The sequence below is a fragment of the Kryptolebias marmoratus genome, linkage group LG16 (assembly GCF_001649575.2).
Source record: "Kryptolebias marmoratus isolate JLee-2015 linkage group LG16, ASM164957v2, whole genome shotgun sequence".
Taxonomy (NCBI): domain Eukaryota; kingdom Metazoa; phylum Chordata; class Actinopteri; order Cyprinodontiformes; family Rivulidae; genus Kryptolebias; species Kryptolebias marmoratus.
Window position 1 is genome coordinate 12,682,633 of NC_051445.1, and position 22,252 is coordinate 12,704,884.

Below are 22,252 nucleotides of genomic sequence, written 5' to 3' on the forward strand. Positions count from 1 at the left end.
CCCCCCCCCCCCCCCCGGCTGCTACGACAATAAAACAAATTGATTGTGAATAATCTTAAATGCAGTGAGAGGAAAAAAAAAAAGTTCTAAATTAGCCGAACAGTGGCGCGAGGGGCCCGGGTCGATATCCGAATCCGTGTGTGGGACATTCATGGTCGCGGCGCGCGGGCAGTTATGGTTTCATGAGTGTTTTGGAAACACCCACGGTGCGTCCAAATTTGGCTAAAAAGGCTTCCGTGATGCGGTGTCTGAAATCAAACAAAGGAAGGTGTAAAAACAACACAAGTTCCCGTTGAGAGGTTTGGAGTGGTCTCATTTAGCTATTCATATGTGTTCCTCAGGGAGCTCTCCACTTGTTAATACGAAGACAATAACTCAGAGTAAACCATTGATCACCGGCCGAGGTCCAGACCAAGTGATTGTGCATCTGTATGAGGATCGATTCATGCTGATGCTGACATTATTTAGTCTTTATTCATATTCCGCCTCATATAGCCGCGGTTGTTTTAACAAAGGATCAAGACGCTCTTATGAAACCTTTCAGCCACGCTACAGGTGTGCGGCGCTCATACGCCGCGGCCTCCTGGAAGACAAACTGAAACCAGCACTTCAATAGACGCTATTGAGACAAACAGGTGAAGAAAGTGGGGAGTCCAAAGTGTGTCAGTGTGCGCGCGCCTGTGCACGTCGCGTTGGCCTGAATGGATTTCTAGCTGTCCGTCACCGTGAAGGTGTCTGCTTTTGACAGAAGACGGAGCCGCGGCATGCTGGGTAAGCAGAGGGGAACTCGGTCTGAATCTGTGGCCTTTTCAGCTCTGGAGGCGCAAAAACACTCACCCACAAAAAATAAATAATGTCGTTTTTTATGTCGTTTATAAAGATATACTTTTACAGTTTATGAGTTAGAGCTGAGTGTGTTTAGGATCCGAGTCCACATGGGGGCTTTTATGGGTGCCTATACCGCCTACGTGCCCCTCTGTGCGTCTAAACATGCCTCGGATAAAAGACAGAGACCGCAGGAATCAAACCCTGGGTTTTGACTGACAGGTACAGCAGGAGGAGGAGGGATAATATCAGTCCTCGGGGACGCTCAATCTGCAAAGCCCTATTTCCGGGGGACTCCCGGGTTCCCCGAAGACCAATGATCTGGCTCCCTCAGCCTGGGGGGGCCGAGCCCTGGGGCACAGCTGGGCCAATCAGCAGGAGGGGCGAGAGCTGAGTGACATATAGATCCACTAATTTACATCATTACCACAATGCATCCTGACAAATGAGCCCCCAGGGCCTGAGCCAATCACCTGGGAGAGTAATGCAATTAGGCGGGACCAGAGCTGTCAATCTCGCAGCCACGGGGGTCAGTTAGTGGCGCCTGTGGCTAAAACACCCCTACCTGCTGCCTGTCTTTCAACGCACACAAAATATATACGTATTAGCACAGATTATTGCATAGTTGTGCATGATGTATTAGTGTGTGTGTGTGTGTGGCTTTCTCTCATCAGGTGAGTCAGAAAGAGGGATGGTGTGTGTGACTTCTCGAGGGATGCAAAATGGCTCGTGTCCTGTGAGACAGAACACCTGAGCGGGAGTGTGCATATCTCCATCCACCTGGGTGTGTTTATGTCTGTTTATATTGGCCCGTATGTTTCAGCCCACTGGGGGACGGCGTCGTTAAGCAGAGTCTAAGCTCGGCGCAAAGACGGCGAGCTGAAGGGGGCCGCCGTTGTCAGGAGTTCAAGCTCGGAAAACGCTTTGCATTTGACTGACAGAGCTGGCTGGCCTCATTATGGCCCGCTGCTGAAGGCGAGGGCAGGGCGACGGTGTTTCTGCCCGTGTGCTCATTTGGCCGTGCAGTTAGCAGAATATCTCACGAATCACCGAACAGATTTTTAATGAAACTCAAATAAAGTGTTCGCTTGAGATACAGCTACAACTAATTAACTCTTGGAGTCAATCCGATTCAAGATGGCCGCCACAGCAAAGCGATCTTAGCAAACACAAAAATGGCCACAACTCGGGGGATTTTACAGATATTGAGCTAAAATTTGGTGTGGTAGTAGCCGAGATTGTTCCCCAACTAACACCCTGAGCGCAAACTGATCACACTAGATCTGTGTTTAAAACTTTGTCGTGAACTATTGGATTCAATCCTGTCTGTCTGTTAGCAAAATATCTCATGAACCACTGAGCAGATCTTAATTAAACTTACAGAAAGTATTCACTGGATGTCCATCTGCAACTGACTACGTTCTGGAGTCAACCCAATTCAAGATGGCCGTCACAGCGAACTGAACATAGCCAACACAAAAACGGCTATACCTCGGCATATTCTCCAGATATTCAGCTAACGTTTGGTGTGGTAGTAGCTGACAGTCATTCACATCACATACAACAAGCACTAACTAAGTCATGCAAGATCACAGAAGATATCACAATATTGTTTAACTAAAACGGTATTTCTCAACATAAGATGATCTCAATCAAAAACTCTGGCATGACAGGCGGAGGGGGATGTGCATTCTTTCAAAGATATAATTAGATGCGATATTATTCAGGAACATGTATTAATGCTCGGAGTTTGCGTGATTCACGTCGCGACTGACAGACTTTGCCTCCTCATGCTCTAAAGAAAGGGAGGAGAAAAGGGCGACTCTGTGGAGAAATAAGTTCCCCAACAACGAGCAGAAAGAGTCGCTCTCACCTTTCCTGTTCAGTTCAGCCTCGGCTCCAGACGCTCCTGAAGTCAGAGGAGCCGCGTGTTCTGTGTCATCACATTATATCACTAATGAGCCGCCTCCAGGAGGGGGGGGGGAGTCACAGCAAAGCAGACAGAAAAATGGAAATGGAGAACGAGTAAAACGAGGAGACAGAAACGAGAAGGAGGGGGGCTGGGAGAGGGAGACAGATAGTCCAGCTCGGGGACGTTTTCCCCTCTCCTCTGCGTCCCCCTGTTCCCTTCTACACCTCTGAGTCTAATTGGACTAAAACTGTGATCTAATTAAATGGCCAATTAAAGTGCAGAGAGCAATGTGCCCACTGGCGAATCAGAGCACAGGGACACAATCAGCGAGGAAAAAACAAACAAAAAATCAATGGGAGCCATGCAAAAAGATGGAGAATCCAGAAAACGAAAGAGAAGATGGACAGATTAAATCAAATGACGGTGAAGTGCTCTGGGTAGGATTCTTTTTGCAAATGTACTTGAACAAAAAAAAACAACTGAATTTTGCAAGAAAAATTATAGTTTTAAACAATGTGATGCAACAAAAATGGATTATTTTGACTCTAGTGATGAAAGAAGTCGTCATTATGTAGGGTATCCCTCTTTTTAAATCGCATTATGAAATCAAAGACTGATTTATCTCATTTATATAATTTTATATAACAGCAACTAAAACCAAAAATCATCCATCCTAAAGAAGTCATTTTAATACAGTCAAATTCAGTTTAGTTTTTATGTCTTTGGGTTAAAAACAGTTATTTTCTTATTATTTTACGAGTTTCTTGTGAAGCCCTTTGGTCATCTTTGGTTGTTTTAAACATGCTTTATATATAAAAATTAATTTGATTTATCAGTCAAATTCATTGTGGTCAGATTCAGATTAAATTCCAATCAGATTTATTCCAGTTCAACTGCACTACAATCCAATTTAGCAAAGTTAAATTTGGTCAAATTAGTGAATATAATGAGTCAATTTGTAAAACCAGAATTGGTTTAATCAAATATAGACTGGTTAAAGGTTTCGTAAAATGGGAGTGTTAGCTAGATATGTCTTTTTCCTTCAAGTTTTTGTAAACTGAAAATCCTTGCGTTATTAAACTGGTAGTTTAATTAAAAACAGTTTGAAGATTTTTCCTGGTTTGATTTGTACAACACATCTGTTTAATTTGTAAAGTTGAAAATAATGAAAATAAAAATAGTTAAAACTAATTAGAAATGCTGCACACTAAAAAAAAGTAACAAGAATTTGTTACCAATGCTCCAGTATTTTTTTTATCTCTATATATAATGATGCTAATTTGAGTTTCTAGTTTCTATTTTTCTACCTTTAAAAGGTACACATGCTCTAAAACAATGGTTCACAAACTTTTTTAGTGCCTCACCCATAAAATGGTTGTGACAAAGGCTTGTGACCTGATCTACTGCCGGTTTAAATATACAAAAACTGATAAGAACCTAATTAAACACGAGACAACATACACAGCCTTAACATCCACAATGTAGTTTTCATTAATTTAGGACTACTGCTGTTATTCTTTGTAACAATTATGGTGAAAATCTGTGATAAGATCAATCTCAAATGTAATTTGATGTCTGGAGAGGATCTAAGGACCCTAAGTTGGTGTTTCGTGACCCACAACAGGGTCGCAACCCCAACGTTGGGAACCACTGCTCTAACATTTACATAACCAACATCAGGCTTTGAATCATTTAAAGAATTTCAATGAAGTTACACAAAAACAGCTTTTGTTTTATTTGTTAAAGTAAATTAAAACTCTTTTCAGAAACACACTGTTAAAAAGGGTTTTGAAACACGTTAAATTATAACCATTTCAATTACTTTCATTTAATTTAGATTGACAGAAATATACGATATTGATACAACACTAACTTCTCTAACTAAACACTTGCAACCTAAACATTGTTTAGCTTACATGTAACTATATGTCTTAGGAGAGTTTTAAATATTAAACTTGGTTAAAATTGAACCAGTTTATTTTAGTAGGTTTTAACAGTTAAAGGTTTTTTTAATTAAATGTAAAAATTAATAGTGAGTGTAGCTTGTTACACTAATGCCATTGGTTACATTTTGATAAAATAGTTATGTTTTTGTTTCACATATCAACACTCTCAGAGCAGTTTAACAAATAATAGTAGATTTTCACACTTTATATTAAAATATACCAGTACCAGCACTGATAACTTAATCGAGAAGCTGTTCCCGTTGTGGCTACAATAAATATTCAGGTTGGGAGAAATCTTCCTCTCCATCTGTGAGTATCTCACACACTGGGAACCCCCTATGGACAGCTTTAGCTCATAAAATATTAATGCTGGGATTCAATTCAGCATTCCTGTTTAATCTTCTTAACAATTAGGGATTTGCGGCACACACAATTAAGCTTTGTTACACACGATCTCCACGGCCCTGACTCCTGAGGGATAATTAGGGACCAGAGATATTAAAGTGACCAGCAGGTACGACTACAGAGCGACACTTGTGGGGTTTAGGTGTGAATTTAAACATTGCGCGTGTATTAAATCCTTACCATATCTGCGTTGAGTGGGGGGGTCACACTTCAGCAGACTTTTCGCAGTTCAGCACATCCTCAGTGGGTGTGAAAGCATGTCCAGATCTCCAACCTGGTCTGATCCTGGATCCTGCCGGGACACAGAAAGAGTCTCACTGTCATACTGAGCCCATCCCACCTGTTCACATAAATAACTGCCAGCATAACAGCTATACCAGGACACGGACCAGATTTGATTGATTTTACTGATGTTGTGGATCGGTGAGGTTTTAAAGATGATCACTGCAAACGAGGAACTCAAACATAAAAAAGGGTTATCCTGAACTATTTCAAACGGTGCAGTTTGAAAAAGAACTCTAACAGTTTTTCAAATATCCAGATGCGCAATTCTGAAACGCAGGTACGCGCTTGATGTAAACAACGCACTTTTATACTTTTATCTGTTTGCTTTGCTCAACAAATCTGAGCATAAATATATATCAATACATGAAAACTGCTCTTCCATGGACTTCGTCATTGTTGACCTATTTTTAGTTACTTCAGCTGTTCCGTAGGTACACAAACGCACCTGGCAGTTGTTGCAAATTTTCCTTCTAACTTTATAATTTAAGTACACATTAAGCATCGATATGATGAAAAAAAAAAAAGGATTTTGTTTCTTACTTCATGAACTAATTTGGACCGGTCTTCATGACATTGCAATGGCTACCTTTAAGGTTTGATTTTGTGCTTAAGCAGCTGTTTAAATGCCCCAACAATTAAATAAACAGATTTGTTTTTCTGGGTTTGGAAAGACTGAGGATAAAAAAATGTCAGCAGTGTTGGGTATTTGACTAACTAAAAGCTTCTAAACTTCATGTGTTCTGTGCAACATTTGTTTGGTTTTGGTCAAAAAGTAATAAATCAATAATCAGTCTGCCACTGCGTTGGTGAGAACCAGTAAGAAAAGCTTAACTACAATGATGCAACTCCTCTGTGCTTAAAGAAAACAGTTAGTCATAGTCGAAGTATGAATCTAGTAAGTATAACATTTATTCATTTTAAATTTTGATTAGGTGCTCTAATATGTTTCGCTCGTTCGGTGTTATATTTACCCCAGTAATCCCTTTTCTCTCAGGCGAAAAATCTTCAGAAAGTTTTCCTCCCAAACGTCCCGTTGGACCAAAGCTGTAAACACTACAACTCCCGTTACGGTGCTGAGGGAAAAAATCCCAAACCGCCATGCTTTGAGTTTCCCACGCCGCGTCGGTCCCTTCTGCGGCGGCGCCGCAAAACTACATTACCCATAAAGCCCAGCCTCTAGCCTCTACCAGGAAGTGTATCTCAGGTTTCCGTGGTCACCGAGAGATCGGTCCGCCGTTTGTTTCCTGCTGCAGAGAGTGAAGAGCGGCGTCGAGACTGACAGGGAAGCCAGAACATCACCTCCTTCAATAACTACTGCGTAAAATGAAACTGTTAGCAGCACCTTCCTCTCTCGACACCCGTTTGGTCACTGTTATACTGCTGGTAAGCATCTGTGTTTCAGCTTCAGACTGCAGGCTGCATTTACATCGAGCTATAATGGTGGTAGCTGATAGTTAGCTGTGTTAGGTAACCGATGAAGGTCTAACTGGAATCAGACCTGCCTTGAAAACAGGCAAAGGTGATTTTTAAGTGTTCTTAAATAGCCTTTATGTTGAACTACTAATAACTTTTGGTTGCAGGGTGTAAATATCCACTTAGCATTAAGCTAACCTGACATCCTAACTGTCTAATCCTAATAGTAAAGTAACTGCTATTTGCGAGCATTGTTCTCCAAAGCCTTTTATTGCCTCCTGTATTTAATAGGGCTTAATGTTTATTGTTTTCCTGCTGGACAAAGTTATATTTGTACTCTTCGTGTGTCTCTGTGTCTCTCTAAATTATGCTCGCCGGTTGGTGAATTCCTCTGTTGTGGCTCATTCCTATTGGCCGAGAACCCGGAACTAGACATAGCGCAAGTTGGCCTGAAATAAAAACTTATCTCTTAAGAAGCGCTGCAATACTTTAACCGATTTCATCACTGAAAAAAAATAAATACAATTTTCTATCAGTCTACAGCCGTGACACACTTTATGCTGTAAGGTCAAAAGGAATGATTATTTTATCAACGTTTGTTGTAAAATGAACACTCCAAAGTAATTTCACTGGCATCTAATCTAATCATTCTTTTGTAAATATATGCTTTATGCTGGTCCCTAATTATTTTAAATTTAACTTGATTTGGCTTTGGACTTTTTATTGAGCGAAAGCAATGTGATGCTATAACTTCAAATCTTTAATACAAACATATTGAATACATAAGTCATTGTTAAAATAGCCATTGCCCTAATTTTATAAACAAATGCATGGAAAAGACAGCAACTGATGAAACATGCTCTTTGTGTGGATGCAGTTAGTCTGCCAGCTCCGTGTCATGCTTTAAAAGTTTGTGGTTCTCTTTATATCCTGTTTAAAGAGGATATTGAGTCATCACAGATAGCAGCAGATAAGTAGATAATGGAAGCTTAGTTTCAACATTTTCTGATGTAGAAGTTTTGAGTAAAGGGGCTTCTTTGCATCTTTATAATGCAGAAGGATGTTATTACACTCGTAGAATTGAGAAACGGGTTGTTTAAAGAGAGCGGGATTTGGTGGTGCAGCTTTATTTGTTCTTTCATGTCATTTGAGTTAAAAATAAACATTGTCAGAATAATTATTTAAAGCTACAGTTGTCTCTCGTTTTCATCTCTTTGTTCGTAGTTGGCAGCCCTCCTCTCTTTCCCATTAGAGCTGAAAATAAAGCATTCTCAGTTTTTGCATCATTATTATAGCAAAAGTTTTAGTTTCAAGAGTCCAGCTGGAATAACTGAACTATTCGATAAAGTTCACCAGACGTGAGGTGACCTTAAACCCTTTTGTCGGTAAAATTAGCTGATTAGGTTAAGCAGCTGTAATGTGGTCCTCCTCTGACCATTTTTACTGTGATGACAGATGTAACAACAGATTACTGTAGATTTAGCCATGATAAACTGTCTTTTAGGTAAGTCTGACCCTGACAAAAATGCATTTTCATCTTTTATTGGAATCCCACTATCCTTGGTATGTCCCAACTCGTTTTTTGTCTGAAAATGTTTGACAAAAACAAGAAGTATCATCATTTGGATCACCAAAGTACGTGGTCAAGAAGACATGTGACATCTGCTTGACTACGCACTTTGACTAAAGAGTTTTGCATTTGAAAACAGGAGTTAAGCCTTCGGATTCCTCCATCTCTGAATTGTTTGAAGAGTTGAATTGTCTCTAAAAGAGCCTGCATGCCCTAAAACCTGAAGTTCTGGTTTAGAGACATCAAGCGTTAGCGTTATGTGATATTTATGTTATTCTTTGTTTTGTTACACCTATAAAAACCAGTCAAGGAGTTAAAGAAGTGAAGTAAGCATGACATGCTTATGAATTAATCAAGGGTAATTGACAAAATAAATGAAAGTTCATAGTATGCACTTCCTGTTTTTTTCTCACTGGGCGCTGGGCCGAGCATGTCTGTTGGTGTAATATTTAAAGTGTGTGTATAGCGAGGTCGTTGCTGAAGCGTTTACGTTACTTAAAATGCTCCGTGGTGTTGTCATGAGTTGGATTTTGCATTTTTTTTCCATGTGAATGCAAAACCACTGGTCATTCTGGAAATGCTGCCCTGTTCAGCTCAACCAGTGTCCTCAGCGTTGTGTGTCCACTGCGTGAATATTCTAGATCGAAAAGATTAGGTCGGTATGGTGGTTCCTAAGGCGGTAATGGTGTGACGTTTGGGGGTGAAATTCTTTCCAGACCTGGTGTTCAGCTGAGTCACAGATGCTGACATCTGTATGTTTGTTTTAGCTGCTTATCCTTTTGTCCATGTGTGTCTGCAGGTGATGGGTCTCTCTACTCCAGGACAAGCAGAAATCACCAGTCTGGACTCAGGCAACATCGATGATGTCCTAAGTAAGAGATCTTACGTTTATTCTTTGGTCGTGACCAAAGAAGATTAACACTGTTCTCTTGTTTCTACATTACATTTCCTGTCATCTAATCTTAGACAAGGTGTAAAAAAAAAACCCTATTAATTCAGATTTCAGTCTGCTTTAAATGTTTCTGTAAATATTTGATATAAAAGGAAACACCTCCTGACCTTTGGAGGAACAAAGTCCATATTTTTTTCCTGGGTGTTTTCAAACCACATCTTATATTTAACCACCGCAATAAACTGTTTGATTAACTCTATCACAAATAAACAATTTAGCATATATTTAGTTTTAATTTCTATATTTCTATATTGTTTCTTGTGTAGTTTCCTACTGAACTGAATAGTTTATATTTAATTTATCTATTATGTTTTACTCACAAAATATTCACAAGTACTTGTGTATTATATTATCATAAATTTGTTATATTCTAAAAATAAATAATGATTTCCTGGTTGTTTCCTTCCAGATAATGCAGGTGTGGCATTAGTGAATTTTTATGCTGACTGGTAAGTTTGTTTTTTCCTAGAACTGAATTTTGCTTAAGGATTCATCTTTTCCTACACATCAAACGGTGTCATAAATATAATTTGATCATCTCAGCCACAGAATTTATTAATTTTTTTCATGTAACATGTACATTTATTGTTCCACTGACTTCTAAGTACTTCTTAATAAACAGATAAAACTGACCTAAACACCTTCTGTTGCCTGATTTAAAAATACGAATTTTACCCAAGTTTAATTTGTACAATTAGTGGGGTTTTTTTGTCATTATTTTAAGTCTGTATACCTCTCTGGGTAATTCCACTTCGTTAAACCTTTGCAGGTGTAGATTCAGTCAAATGCTCCATCCGATTTTTGAGGAGGCATCAAACATCGTGAGAGAGCAGTTCCCTGATACCAAACAGGTGGTGTTTGCTCGTGTCGACTGTGACCAACACGGTGAGTAGGACTTTCTCCTCAGTGTTTGCTGTTTTATCCAACATTAATAAGCGAGTTACTACAAAGTTTCTGTTCGTATCTTGAATCGTGAACATAAAACCTTCAGCAATGTAGCAATGCTTTGAAATGTTATTTTTCTGGGCCACAGTGATTGCACAACATGCAGTTTTTAATAAAAAGAAGAAGAATTCATTTTGACCACACCATGTCTGCCCTGAAAGGCGGTGGGCGATATCCATTCCTTTAAGCAACGCAAGGCCTTTCGTTTTAGTTGCATTTCTCCCTTCCACAGTTGGGTTTATTTGTGCGTTTAGTTGTGTCGAATAAGCAAATTTTTATCTAAGTTTCAGGCGTGTACCTGATAGGTTAAGCTTAGTAATAGTTCAGAGGTCATCTTCTTTATTTATAATTATATTTCTCTTTCAGCTGAGGTGTTCTCACTGTTCTCTTTTTTTTATCAGTACATGTACTAGTGTTGGAGTAGAAACAACTCTTTCTTATTCTGAATTAAGGAAGTGGCTGGGGTTACAGTCACCAAGCAGGTGAAGTAAAAACTGCTGACAATCTTTTGTAGCAGGAGCTTCCTTTTCTTGACCCCTATTTGCACAGTCACGCCAAAACAAACAGACTTAAAAAAAAAAACAGATGTCCTTTGTAAACCGTTGACATTCACCTTTCGGATAATCTAACAGACCGAACATAGGCAGGTAAGCAGGAATTGCAGTATCTGCTGAGTGACAGCAGCGTCGCCCGCTCTCCCTCACGCACCTCTTACTCATGTGGATCTGTGTCATTCTGTACCGGGAAAAACAGCAATTTAAAGAATTGCTCAAAAGCTTAACACAGCAATAACTTTACAGAAGCAAAACAAAAAATTTTATAATCCAATTTTCCCCCTCTGTTGCTAAGTCTTTCACATTTTAAAATTGTGTAAGTTAGAGAGCTGTTTACTTGTTTGATCCGAGAAACAATTATTAGTTATTTTTAGCTCATAGTTGTGTTTATACCTCTGGTAAATCTGTTGTCCAAATTACTATTATTATTATTTTGTTGCAGCGAAAGGCAATAAGTGGGACTGGAAAACCCAACCTCATGAGATGTTCCCATCAGTTTTTCAGTGAGAAGGGCTACAGAAACTAATGTTCGAGTACTTTGAGGAAGAAGCCCTATTGTTTAACAGTGGAGCTGTCAAAACAAAGGCGCCAGCCATGCAGCCATGCTCAGAGGATGAGTTTTTAAGCCGGAAAACAAGCAGACATGTTGTATCAGTAAAGGTGTAATATGACTTCAGCTGAAGATGCACCTCCAAAAAGAAAAAATCCGCTTACGGTTTATTTTGACGCTATAAGTTGCTTTATTCTGTGTACAGAAAACTACCAAAAAAAAAGGTGCACATATACACGCTTACTGTATTTGATGCACGTGTGCGCACAAAGATGCCCGACACACCAAAGCGTGCGCGCGCAAACCGTCAGCCACAGCCTTTTGAGATAAAGCAAATTAAAGAGAATTATTGATGACCTGCAAACTGTTTGAAGACTAATGACAAAACTGCTGCTTCCTGTGAAGGCTGGAGGCTTAGAGACATCCCGCAGGGAGATTGACACCTGCCACACACACACACACACACTGATCCACTGTGTGCAGTGAGAATATTTACTCTTGGTGGGGGGGTTGCTTTCATGTGGGAGATCAGAGCTTGGCGCCGACTGAGGGCAGAGTGTTTTCAGACTCAGGTTTTAACGGCTCCTCATCCCCATGTGTTTTTACTCGCCTTCTTCTCGCTCTTCATCAATTGATTCAGCTTTCTTTGCTTAACTCCTCCTCTGCCTCGGCGTGCGCAGCCGACATCGCTCAGCGCTACCGAATCACCAAGTATCCGACGCTGAAGTTGTTCCGCAACGGGATGATGATGAAGAGGGAGTACAGGGGTCAGAGGTCGGTGACCGCCATCGCAGACTTCATCCGCCAGCAGCAAGTCGACCCAGTGAAAGAGTTGCACTCTATGGAGGAGGTTAACACTTTGGATGTAAGTGGTAAAATCCACACATTCTGTCCACGAACGCACAAATGTGTGCCTTAAAGAATAAAACACCTGTTTTACATTAACAGAGGAGCAAGAGAAACATCATCGGATACTTTGAAACAAAGGACTCTGATAACTATCACACATATGAAAAAGTTGCTAACATCCTCCGAGATGACTGCAGCTTCTCTGCTGCGTTTGGGTGAGGCACAACCTTTTATTTAGACGCTCGCAGAGCTCCCACTTCAGCGCTAGTCTTCTACTTACGGTTTGTGCTTTTGACCTTTTACTCTGGCAGCGCTGTATCAGCGTCTGAGCGCTTCAGTGGAGACAATGTGATCTACAAACCTGTGGGCGAGAGCGTTTCCGACATGGTCTACCTCGGCTCGCTCACCAACTTCGACCTGACGTACGCGTGGGCTCAGGACAAGTGTGTGCCTCTCGTCAGGGAGATCACGTTCGAAAATGGAGAGGTTTGCTGCTTGTTTTTATTATTCTGTATGTGCATTACTATAAATACTTAAGTTAAGATCAAACTGTGGATGCATGTTTGGACTAACACTCATGCAGCTCATGGAAGTTTGTGGTCTGTTCTTTCTATCTTTCTCGACTTTTTCTGTTTTTTGACGTTTTCCGTTCGATTTCCAGGAGCTGACCGAAGAAGGACTACCTTTCCTCATCCTGTTCCATCTTAAAGAAGACACGGGCAGCTTAGAAAAGTTCCAGCAGGAAGTTACTCGCCAGCTCATCAGCGAGAAAGGTGAGCGCATGTCAGGGATGTCAATTCTAGGCGTCGGTGTGTCAGAAGGGCCGTTTGTTACATCAAAGTGTCCTCCTCCTCCTCAGGGTCTATAAACTTCCTTCATGCGGACTGCGATAAGTTCCGCCATCCCCTGCTCCACATCCAGAAAACCCCGGCTGACTGTCCTGTCATTGCCATAGACTCGTTCAGACACATGTATGTTTACCCGAATTTCAACGACATCAGGTAAGCACTCCTCTCTTTTCCATTAACATTGATACTGATTTGTCATTCGCGACACGATTGCACCAAAAATGCATCTTGAAAACAAAAGAATCCGAGAACAGCTGCAGGATGCTTTTTTTGAAATGAAAAATTTAGTCTTTTTTGTGTTTTTCTTTAGGTGAAACGTGGCTAAAACTGTACTTCTGTATTTGAACCCATCTCTATTGTTTCACCGTTTCTTTTAAGTATTTTTGAGGAATCATTGCCTGATAATGATAAGCTACATAATATATCACTCACCTGTACATGTAATTGTTCCTAATGAGATCTGCTCTTCATAAAATAAAGTTAATTTTCTTACACGCACACACCCACACACACACACACCATAATCCACTGTGTGTTGAACACCAGAGAAATGTCACACCTCCTAAAATCTCTCCTTTATGAATGAGCCAGGACACTGGAGCTAATGTGACATGATTTGGCACGTGCAATAAGTGCTAAACTAATCCAGTCTAATCTAATTTAATCTTATTTATTCTGCCCCCCCACCATTAACCCCCTTCCCCCCCACGCAACAATCAGGGTCTGATCAGATACGCAGAAGCCCTGAAGGACTGACCAGCCCTCCACAACCTAATTATATCACATCACCACTGCATGTGGCACATGGCTTCTAATTGCATTAGCACAGAGTATGTTACATATAAATATACATAGATATACATGTTTGTTTGTGCGCGTGTTCTGCTCAGACACACTCCTCGACACATGCCCATGTGACACGGCTGCAACATGTGATGTCATTAATAAGAACAATTCATAAGGACAGTGTTGATTTTGATTTATGCTTCATAAAGGAAATAATATCCTCTGCTGCCACATGTCGTTTGGTCTCCTGGTGTTGATTAACTCTGACCTGCTTCGTATTTGGAGCAGCTCACTCTTGGACAGGCTGTGCAGGAATGCGTGAAACGGCGGCGGTATTTGTGTACACGCGTGCACATAACAACCGGGCCCTCTGTACGCCCCAGACACACACACGCGCGCAAAACAGGCCTTTTTAAGCTCTGACAGCTGAGGCAGGACTTTTCGGTGGATGTGTAGTAGACTAACAGGACCATCACACAGCTAATTGATGCTTTCATACAGAGAGCTCAAAACACAATCACACCCAAACAGACAACTTAACATTTTTTACATGTTAAACATGTAGTAAGCATGAAGCATCAGGTTCTAAGACACTTGTAAAACTGGGAAGTAAGCTGTTTTACTCACCAATGTGATTGCTCTGAAAACAAAATTCATCCATCTGTCATTTCGTGATCATTTTTATTTTTTACAATTTATCCAAAAGGCAGTTGCTGTGCTTAGCGTTTTTCTGCAGCTTTAGTTAAACATCCAAACGCTCCCAGGAGTAGACCCTCCTGAAAGAAACTGAGCTCAGAGTATCATTTCCATTTGCTAACTTGAAAACGGCCCACAAACTGAGGGTTGAGAGCTCCGAGGTGTTGGGTGGTCCCCTTTTTCACCGAACGCTTGTGTAGCAGACGTGAGAAGGCCCACGTTTAGTGAAGCAGCCATTTATCAGGGTGGTTGGCAAAAACCACCACAACAGACTGAACTCTATCTTATAGGATAATAGGTAAGATTTAGACTTATTTCAGCACAACTAAAGTAAGAATCCGTTGATCAGAGGGGGTTTTTCATTACACTGATAGTAACTCTGTGGTGATATCATATCCATCAGTTGTAACATTTTGGGGCTTTTTTCCCACCGAACGGGTTCCGGTTCTAACCAGGTACCAGAGCTCAACCAGCACCAGCTCTGTCTGTTTCCACTGCCATAAGCTCTGGCTCTCTAGCTGTGGAAAACCAAACTTTATTTTTAAAGAACCAGTTGAAACCCAGCTCTAGTACCAGTCCAGGTTTAGCACTGGAGCCTCTTTAGTGGAAAATCCCCATATCTGTGTCTCTAAAGGTGCTGATAAGCACTTCAGCGCTGTCTTCTATGTAAATTAGCCACCAGACCTGCTAGAATACCCTGAAAGGTCCAAAGAAAACACCACAGGCTACAACTTTAAATCTGATCCAGACGTGCCTCGTTTGTTTTAATTTTAATTGTCTTGCGACTCTTTGACAAGGGTACAGACACTGCAGATGCAAGACATTCTTCCTTCCACTCAGGCTTCTCTGAATACTGTGAAAGCATCGGCTGTTAGCCGCTGCTCTTTAGTAACACTTTCTGTGACTTGTCCTGTCAGGAGGTTAAACATGTAGCATCTGAAGTTAAGCCGCTTCAGCTTTTACCACCATTTGGTTTCTGCCAATTTAAGAGCTTGTTAAATCCAGCTTGTTTGTCCAAGCCGGTGCACGTATACATGTAGTTATTTAATCTTTTTGTTGTTGTTGTTGTTGTTCCCAGCATTCCTGGTAAGCTAAGACAGTTTGTTTTGGATCTTCACTCCGGTAAGCTTCACAGAGAGTTCCACCACGGCCCGGACCCCACAGACAGCACGCCCGGACAGGTCAGTCAGCAGCTTCAGCTGGCTCTGCGGACGCATGGGAAGCTTTTTTTTTTTATTATCTTTAACGTACGATTTTACAGTTGGCGTTGAATTGAACTTTCTCCTCAGGAGGCGGTGGACGGAGAAGTGGCGAGCAGTCCTCCAGAGAGCTCATTCCAGAAGCTGGCGCCGAGCGAGACCCGTTACACCATCCTCACAAGGGACCGCGACGAGCTGTGACCCCAAAAAAGGCCTTGCAGCGATCCTGCGACTCAATGCCACGCCCCGGGGTCAGGGAGGGGGTTAGGGTTGGGACAGGCCAGCGGGACAGAACAGTTAATACCCAACACCCTTACTGGAGAAATCAAGATAGACACAAGAAAGTGAATGAAGAGGATTAAAACAAACGTAGAGAACCCGAAGCAGAGAAGGAGAGTGCAGTCCACGTCGGAATAACCTATATTTTCATAAGTCTTTCACATACAATTTTTATTTTGAATTAAAAGGGGGATAAAGAAGACGATGTGTGTGTGGGGGGAGGGGTTGTGGGCATTAGGACATCAAAAGTTTACTTTTATTTTCGTGGAAGTTGTAAATATGTTTGTGCTACGTTGGAATCACAATGTTGGTCTAAATTAAATGCAGAGTTTTCTTTCTTTTCTTTTTTTTTTTTTTTTCCTCCGTCACCCTTCATTTTATTTTATTTTTTTTTATTGGTCCAAACAACAAAGCAGAACCGTGTCCTCACTCCAGTTGTCCGTTGGTAGTCCCGTTCAACCCATCTGACGCTTGTTTCGTCCCAGCAACCTCACCGCTGCATTTTAACTCTAGTTTAATTCATTTTTATAGCTATAACACGCCTGCTTCGAGTAGCTCCATCTTCACATCTTCTCATTACACCGAAGTAATAGAAAAAAAACAAAACGCTGAGAACAAGATAAAGAGACTGAGCTGCTCCAGCCTTTTTGAGATGCAACCCTTCTCTCCCTGGTACAATCCCATTCATGGCTTTGGATTACGATGCCCCTTAGTGCTTATAGAAATAACTCTAGGATCTTTTATATTTTCCTTTTTTTTTACAATACTGTAAAACATATGGGTGTGATTGTCACCAATTAACAAGAAGTATGTAAAGATGCATGTTGGAAAGGTTTGTACCGTTTTGTTCTAAATTCTGTAGAGCGGGTCAAACACACACAGACTGAATACTGCGACTGACTGCTGGCTTATCCCGGAGGTCTCTTGTTAAATGTCATCTGGGATAAGGCCCCCCACCTGATCTTATATAAGGTCAGAATGATAATTTGCATTCTTTATTTTGACCCGATTTATTTAAACCTGAGAAAAAAAAAAAAACCTTAAGCTCTCAATCAGTGTCTGAAAGACCCCCCAGTTAGTCGCCGGGCACTGAATCGCCAAAAAACCCCTCTAAGTTATGTTACTAAGAATCAAAAAAAGAAGTTTCTACACGATGTTCTCGATCATTTATCTTGAATTTTTGTAACCGTTGTTTTTGTTGTCTGTGCGTCATCCTGCTGGGGGGAGAAAAACTCAGCTTTCCAAGTGTTTAAAAGACAACATGGGGGGGAAAACCCATGCGGGGAACGGTGGAAATTAAGTCTGCCACTTTATACGAGTTCTTTTAAAAGAAAAGAGAAAAAAAAAAATGGTTTTGTCTCTTTATATGTCTGAGGTTTTGGTACAAGTCTTGATTTCTGAGAACCCTGGGAGTGGAGTTTTAGACACTGGGTATGGGTACTCTTTGTGTTGTGTGTCCTGTCCTTCTGTAGAGGCTAACAAATACCTGCATAGTGACATATCAGCCCATATACAGAACAACAGCAGGGGGGGAGGGGAGAGGGTGATGTCATTTCTAAATCAGTCATCTCAGAGGTAAAGAAGAGCAAAAAAAAAAAAGAAAAAGACAATTAAAAAAAACAAACATTTTACAGATGTTGTCTGTGTGCAAGTCATTATTCCTGTCATGTGAACGAACAACTTTTATTTGGCAGCAGTAGTACACTGAGTACAAAGCAACTAGCTGTACACACTCCAGTCTGAGTTGGGCTGGACTTTGGCACTTGGAAGTGCAGTTATGTTGCATAAATATAAGAATAATTTCATAAATATAACAGTTTCTTTAAAATGGATCAAATCGGTTAAGAATAATTTCATAAATATAACAGTTTCTTTAAAATGGATCAAATCGGTGTCGCCTTCATTTGCAATAAGCCGTTCACATTCTTCTCCTCATACAGAAATACAGACATAAAATCTCTTGAGAACAACAAAAAAAAACTATAAATTAATCATTTGAGAAACAGTAAGGCAGATAATGTGCTTTTATATAATTTGACAAAGTATTTTGGGGCTGATTTTAAGACAAATGTGTGCATTATCATCACAGGCTGTAGTGTAAACCGCTCTGCTGCCCGTGTACAAATCCGCTGTGTATAAAACCATTTTAATTGTCTCCACAGACACGTCATTCATCTTTAGCTCCTCATTAAGGCTGTTATTACATAACTGTTTTACAAAGTGCTTGGTAACAGTGATGCTCAGAGGTGTAGTGGTCAGTCCGCACCGAGGCCTCGGTGATCATTTGTCCTTGCTCCGTTCTGGTTCGTCCTCCAGTGAGGCTGTCACCCGGTTCATCTGTTGGTCCACTCGAGCTTGGCGGCGTTTCTTGACCAGGTTCCCGCCCGCGAAGCCCAGGGCGCCCCCGCCCAGGGCGGCAGCCACGCCCGCGGCTTTGAACCCGGCCAGCAGCCCGAGCGGTCCCCCTAACACGCCGCCCAGCAGCGCCCCGGCGACCGGCAGCACCGCCAACTTGTAGCCCGCCGCCTCAAGAGACAGGAAGAAGAGATACGCCGCAGTTTAATTTAACCCGCACCTCGGGAGACGGCTTTAGGACTAAAAGATAGCCTGCGAACAGAAGCCTTTCATGATCGCGCACCGACCCACTGAAGGTGGAAGTGACACAAATAAGCCCGCGTGTGTAAATGTAAACGGATGCTGCAGCTGCATCAAAGCATTTTCATTATCTTCATTTAGGAGAAATCAGAGAGATGTGGACTGTGTGTTATTACAGCTGTTATCATCAGAGTGGAAGGTGCTCTTTGCTGATGGCAATTAATGATTGATTCTCTGACCATCCTCACACACACACACATGCGGACACTCACTTGATTAACACTTCACCATTAAATTAATCTAGTTCAAAAGCTAGCATTGCTTGTCCACACCCCTGTGGCAGTTGAGGGAATTTTAATTTCATCTGAGCCGAGTTAAAAGGACTCTGGCTATAGAGGTTGTGGAGGATGGAGGAAATGAAGGGGCTTGCTTGCGCCCGCGCGTGTGTGTAATACTATTTGACCTGATTACAGATTACGAGCTTTCAAACACGTTAAAACATCTGAAACCCTTCTCATCTGCTTCATCTCTTCTCAGCCGTCACCTAATGTGCAGCCTCACTCCGTCTGCCAGCGACCTTACACAGAGGGCAAGCTTTGTTCGCCTTTCCATGTGGGCAGATTTAAAAAAAACATTCAAAAGTAACGTATTATTAAAAACACTAAGTTCTAGGTTAACAGAACCGTGTGCCTGCATTCCATTCCTTTATTACTGCATTTTAAAAAAAGAAAGTAAGAGTTTTTTTTTATTTGTCGCCATTTATGCCATCATCTGGACACAGTGGTGACAGAAGCAAGTTTAAGCAGAATCAAATCATGACAAAAATAACTATTTATTTATGCTGGCAGATGGTTTAGACAAGAAGAGGGGTTTTTTTTTCCGTCTGTGATGAAATAAAAATTTGTAATTTGGGCATTTTGCATCAAATATGGGACATTGGTTCAAAAAGAAAACATTTTCTCAACATGAAGACTTCATCTTGGCTTGGAAGAGTTTTATAGGAACTTGTTAGGCAGATATCCCAACTTGTAATTGGTATCCATGAACGTTTGAACTGTTTTTAGTTGGCTGTACAACAATATTCGGTTGTTCTGGGCTTTAAAGCAGATGATAGAGGGAAACAGCACCTCTATAAAGATTAACGAGTAAAGTCAGAAATATTGTTTCTCACTTTCCAACAAGGCAATAGAAAGACACGAGAGGTAATTTCTTTGATTATCCACAACACTCCTGGTCTTTCCCTCAAGATTGTGTTGTCCACAAATTAATGACTTTTGTCAACAAAAACGGTGGCAAAAAATCTCAGTAAGCAGAAACACACAGCGAGATCTGTTTGTAACCAGAAGGTGGAATTCCAGATTGGGAAAATCATTTGGAATGTCCCCGAAGTTGGAAGTCAGACGCCGAATTTCCGAGGTCCCTGACCAACCCCGTCTTCAAAATTCAATATGGCTGCCTCGCACATAAAAAAGTGTTGATAGCTGCAGAAATTAACTTTCTTTTCCCATCTATCAGTTTGTATTTCATTAAATCAGCCACACACATAGTACTGTGCTACGTCTGTAGGAAACATGTTGCTACAGTGTTTAAATACAGAAAACACATTGTTATTAGCTTGTTTTGCTAATAATACGTATCCTGGTCGCTCATCACATTAATCAGCAAATCCTACTAGTTTTCAGATTTTTAACTGGCGTTGATTAAGTCGGCTGTGACTTCATTCCCACATCGGGATACAAACACAAGAGCCCACTTCTGGCAAGAATATCAGAATATTTCTGCTGGAGTAGCTTTAAGGCTAAATTCAACGGTTTATAAATAGTGCTCACATAAACCAGGATCAAATCTTTAAGACTGGAGTTGTTTTAAGACAGCAGAGGTCCACTTTAATCTTGGTCCTGCTCAAACCAGCCTTTAACTCCTCAATCAGATCAGAGTTCAACTTTATTTTTCCCAACCGAGGTTGTTTGAAGATCTGTCCAGAACAGGTACGATATTAACTGTTCATAAGGTTTCCACAGAACCCCACGTTATTATAAAATCCTTCAACTGATGCGCATTCAAGTTTCCAAAACAACAAAAAAAAAGAAAACAAGTGATTCATTCTGCGTATCACAGAGAAAAAGTTCAGCATTTCAAGTGTGTAATACGTGTGAAGGGCAGTGACTCGACTGACTTACACTCAGAGCAGAACAGTGTAACTGACAACGCAGCTTCTGAAAAACTCTCACACACTTGTTTAAACCACACACACACACACACATGCAGACCCTCTTTTGTTAGCCCTCTTATCCCACGTCTTTATCGCTCTTCCTCCTCTCCACTTCCCATCTTTCCCTCTCCTCTCTCTATTTCCTTAATTGCAGCTTTCCCCTGATTCGAACGGATCAATAGGGCCAAACGCTGTGGAATGGCTAGGAGGCAAAGTGCCATCGATCTGCCAGTCTCCAAAACGCCACACACACACACACACACACACACACATCGGATCATCAGGACATAAACACACAGATATAAACACACACACACCTTCCCCAGGCTCTTGGTCCCCTCCTCCACGTTTGCCGCGGCCATGTTGACGTTGTCCTCTATGCTGTCAATCTTCTCCTGCTGGGACTGAAGCATAGAGAGAGAGAAAGGGGGGGGGCGCAGACAAACACAAGTACACATTAACGCACACTCATAACCAAGCACTGACACATATGCACGCAAGTGTGAGCGAGCCACCACCTGTCGTGCGTGGAGATTTATTTTTACCTGTCCAAAATCCGCTCGCCGGCACAAGTTTAACACGAGCGCAAGTGATACGCGTGGAGGGTGTCGTTCAAGGAAGACTTCGCTGGGAATTAGTCATGCCGTGTGTGTTTGTTTGTGTGTGAAATGTGTGCCATTGTGTGGGTCTCATGAAATATTCAGAGTGGCAGCTGTCTCTCTCCATGTGAGGATTGGACGGAGACAGTGGCCAAACAACAAGCAGAGCACCTTCCTCCTTCCCCCTCGTCTGTCTTTCACCTGCTCACCCCGAGCTACGAGTCGTCTCACAAATCACACCGCCGCTTTTACATCCTTTCGTTCTTATCACAGGAGTAAAAATTCTTACTGAGCTGTATTCGTGAACTTTAGAAAACATGTCGGGTGTGTGAAACAAGCTGGTACTTTTAATAGATTACTTAATATTGCCTGTGTCAGGTTTAACATTAGTAGAAAACCTTAAAAGAGACAAAAAAAAACAGCAGAGAGATAAGAAGAGAAGCTCGCAAACATCGGAACAGTCTCTAACATGACGCATGTGCAGACACAAACAAAAACACAACCACACACTCACTCAGTGTTTCCACTGTGGCTGAGCGCTGGAATATTTCTCCCCTAACGGCGTCTTTCACCCATGAGGCACCGCAACATGTCTATGCTCTTTCTCTCCCCACCCCTCCTCCATATATCTGCCTGTTTTGTGTTTTTTTTTGTTTTTTTTCCACACTAACTGCATCTTCGCTCTCTCCTTCGCTGTTAATCTCTCCTTCGCTCAGCCTCTCCCTCCATCCCTGAGGATGGCGATAATCTGAACCGTCTGTTCTCCACCTGCTCTGTTGCATCCCTCGTTTCCCTCCTCTCCCCCGTGACGACCTGCTGCCCCCCCCCCCCC

The 22,252-nt window shown here is 41.5% G+C and overlaps 3 protein-coding genes across 9 annotated transcripts in view; 1 reads left to right on the forward strand and 2 right to left on the reverse strand.

Moving 5' to 3' along the window:
• The window catches only part of invs (inversin), a 23,258-nt gene extending 16,763 nt beyond the window's left edge, over positions 1 to 6,495 (reverse strand). For all 5 annotated transcript variants that reach the window (XR_001808800.3, XR_005234202.1, XM_017425131.3 and 2 more), the window contains exons 1-2: positions 6,345 to 6,495; positions 5,269 to 5,380 (exon numbers count right to left, since the gene is read on the reverse strand). Coding sequence is in view for 3 of the 5 variants with exons in the window: in XM_017425131.3 (XP_017280620.1) it covers positions 5,269 to 5,271 (3 nt within the window). In the remaining 2 variants the exon portion in view is untranslated. The remainder of the gene's footprint in view (positions 1 to 5,268; positions 5,381 to 6,344) is intronic.
• A 105-nt stretch (positions 6,496 to 6,600) lies between these two features.
• Positions 6,601 to 17,092, forward strand: erp44 (endoplasmic reticulum protein 44). 2 transcript variants are annotated; one of them, XM_017425069.3, is made up of 11 exons: positions 6,601 to 6,756; positions 9,156 to 9,228; positions 9,718 to 9,757; positions 10,078 to 10,193; positions 12,038 to 12,222; positions 12,306 to 12,421; positions 12,518 to 12,692; positions 12,868 to 12,979; positions 13,066 to 13,207; positions 15,615 to 15,717; positions 15,829 to 17,092. In XM_017425069.3, exons 1-11 carry the CDS (start codon positions 6,697 to 6,699, stop codon positions 15,934 to 15,936), a joined length of 1,230 nt encoding a protein of 409 aa, XP_017280558.1. In that variant the 5' UTR covers positions 6,601 to 6,696; the 3' UTR covers positions 15,937 to 17,092. The 2 variants fall into 2 exon arrangements, with proteins under 2 accessions (XP_017280558.1, XP_017280557.1); XM_017425068.3 differs by having other exon boundaries at positions 15,826 to 17,088.
• Positions 16,674 to 22,252, reverse strand: part of stx17 (syntaxin 17) — a 12,411-nt gene continuing 6,832 nt past the window's right edge. For both annotated transcript variants that reach the window (XM_017425071.3, XM_017425072.3), the window contains exons 6-7: positions 21,139 to 21,225; positions 16,674 to 18,540 (exon numbers count right to left, since the gene is read on the reverse strand). In XM_017425071.3, coding sequence (XP_017280560.1) covers positions 18,295 to 18,540; positions 21,139 to 21,225 — 333 coding nt within the window. In that variant the 3' untranslated portion in view covers positions 16,674 to 18,294. The remainder of the gene's footprint in view (positions 18,541 to 21,138; positions 21,226 to 22,252) is intronic.

Coding starts and splice junctions, on each gene's coding strand:
- erp44 (XM_017425068.3), top strand. CDS start 6,697: ATGAAACTGTTAGCAGCACCTTCCTCTCTCGACACCCGTTTGGTCACT. Junction 10,194..12,037: donor TGTCGACTGTGACCAACACG/GTGAGTAGGACT, acceptor CGGCGTGCGCAG/CCGACATCGCTCAGCGCTAC. Junction 15,718..15,825: donor CAGACAGCACGCCCGGACAG/GTCAGTCAGCAG, acceptor CTTTCTCCTCAG/GAGGCGGTGGACGGAGAAGT.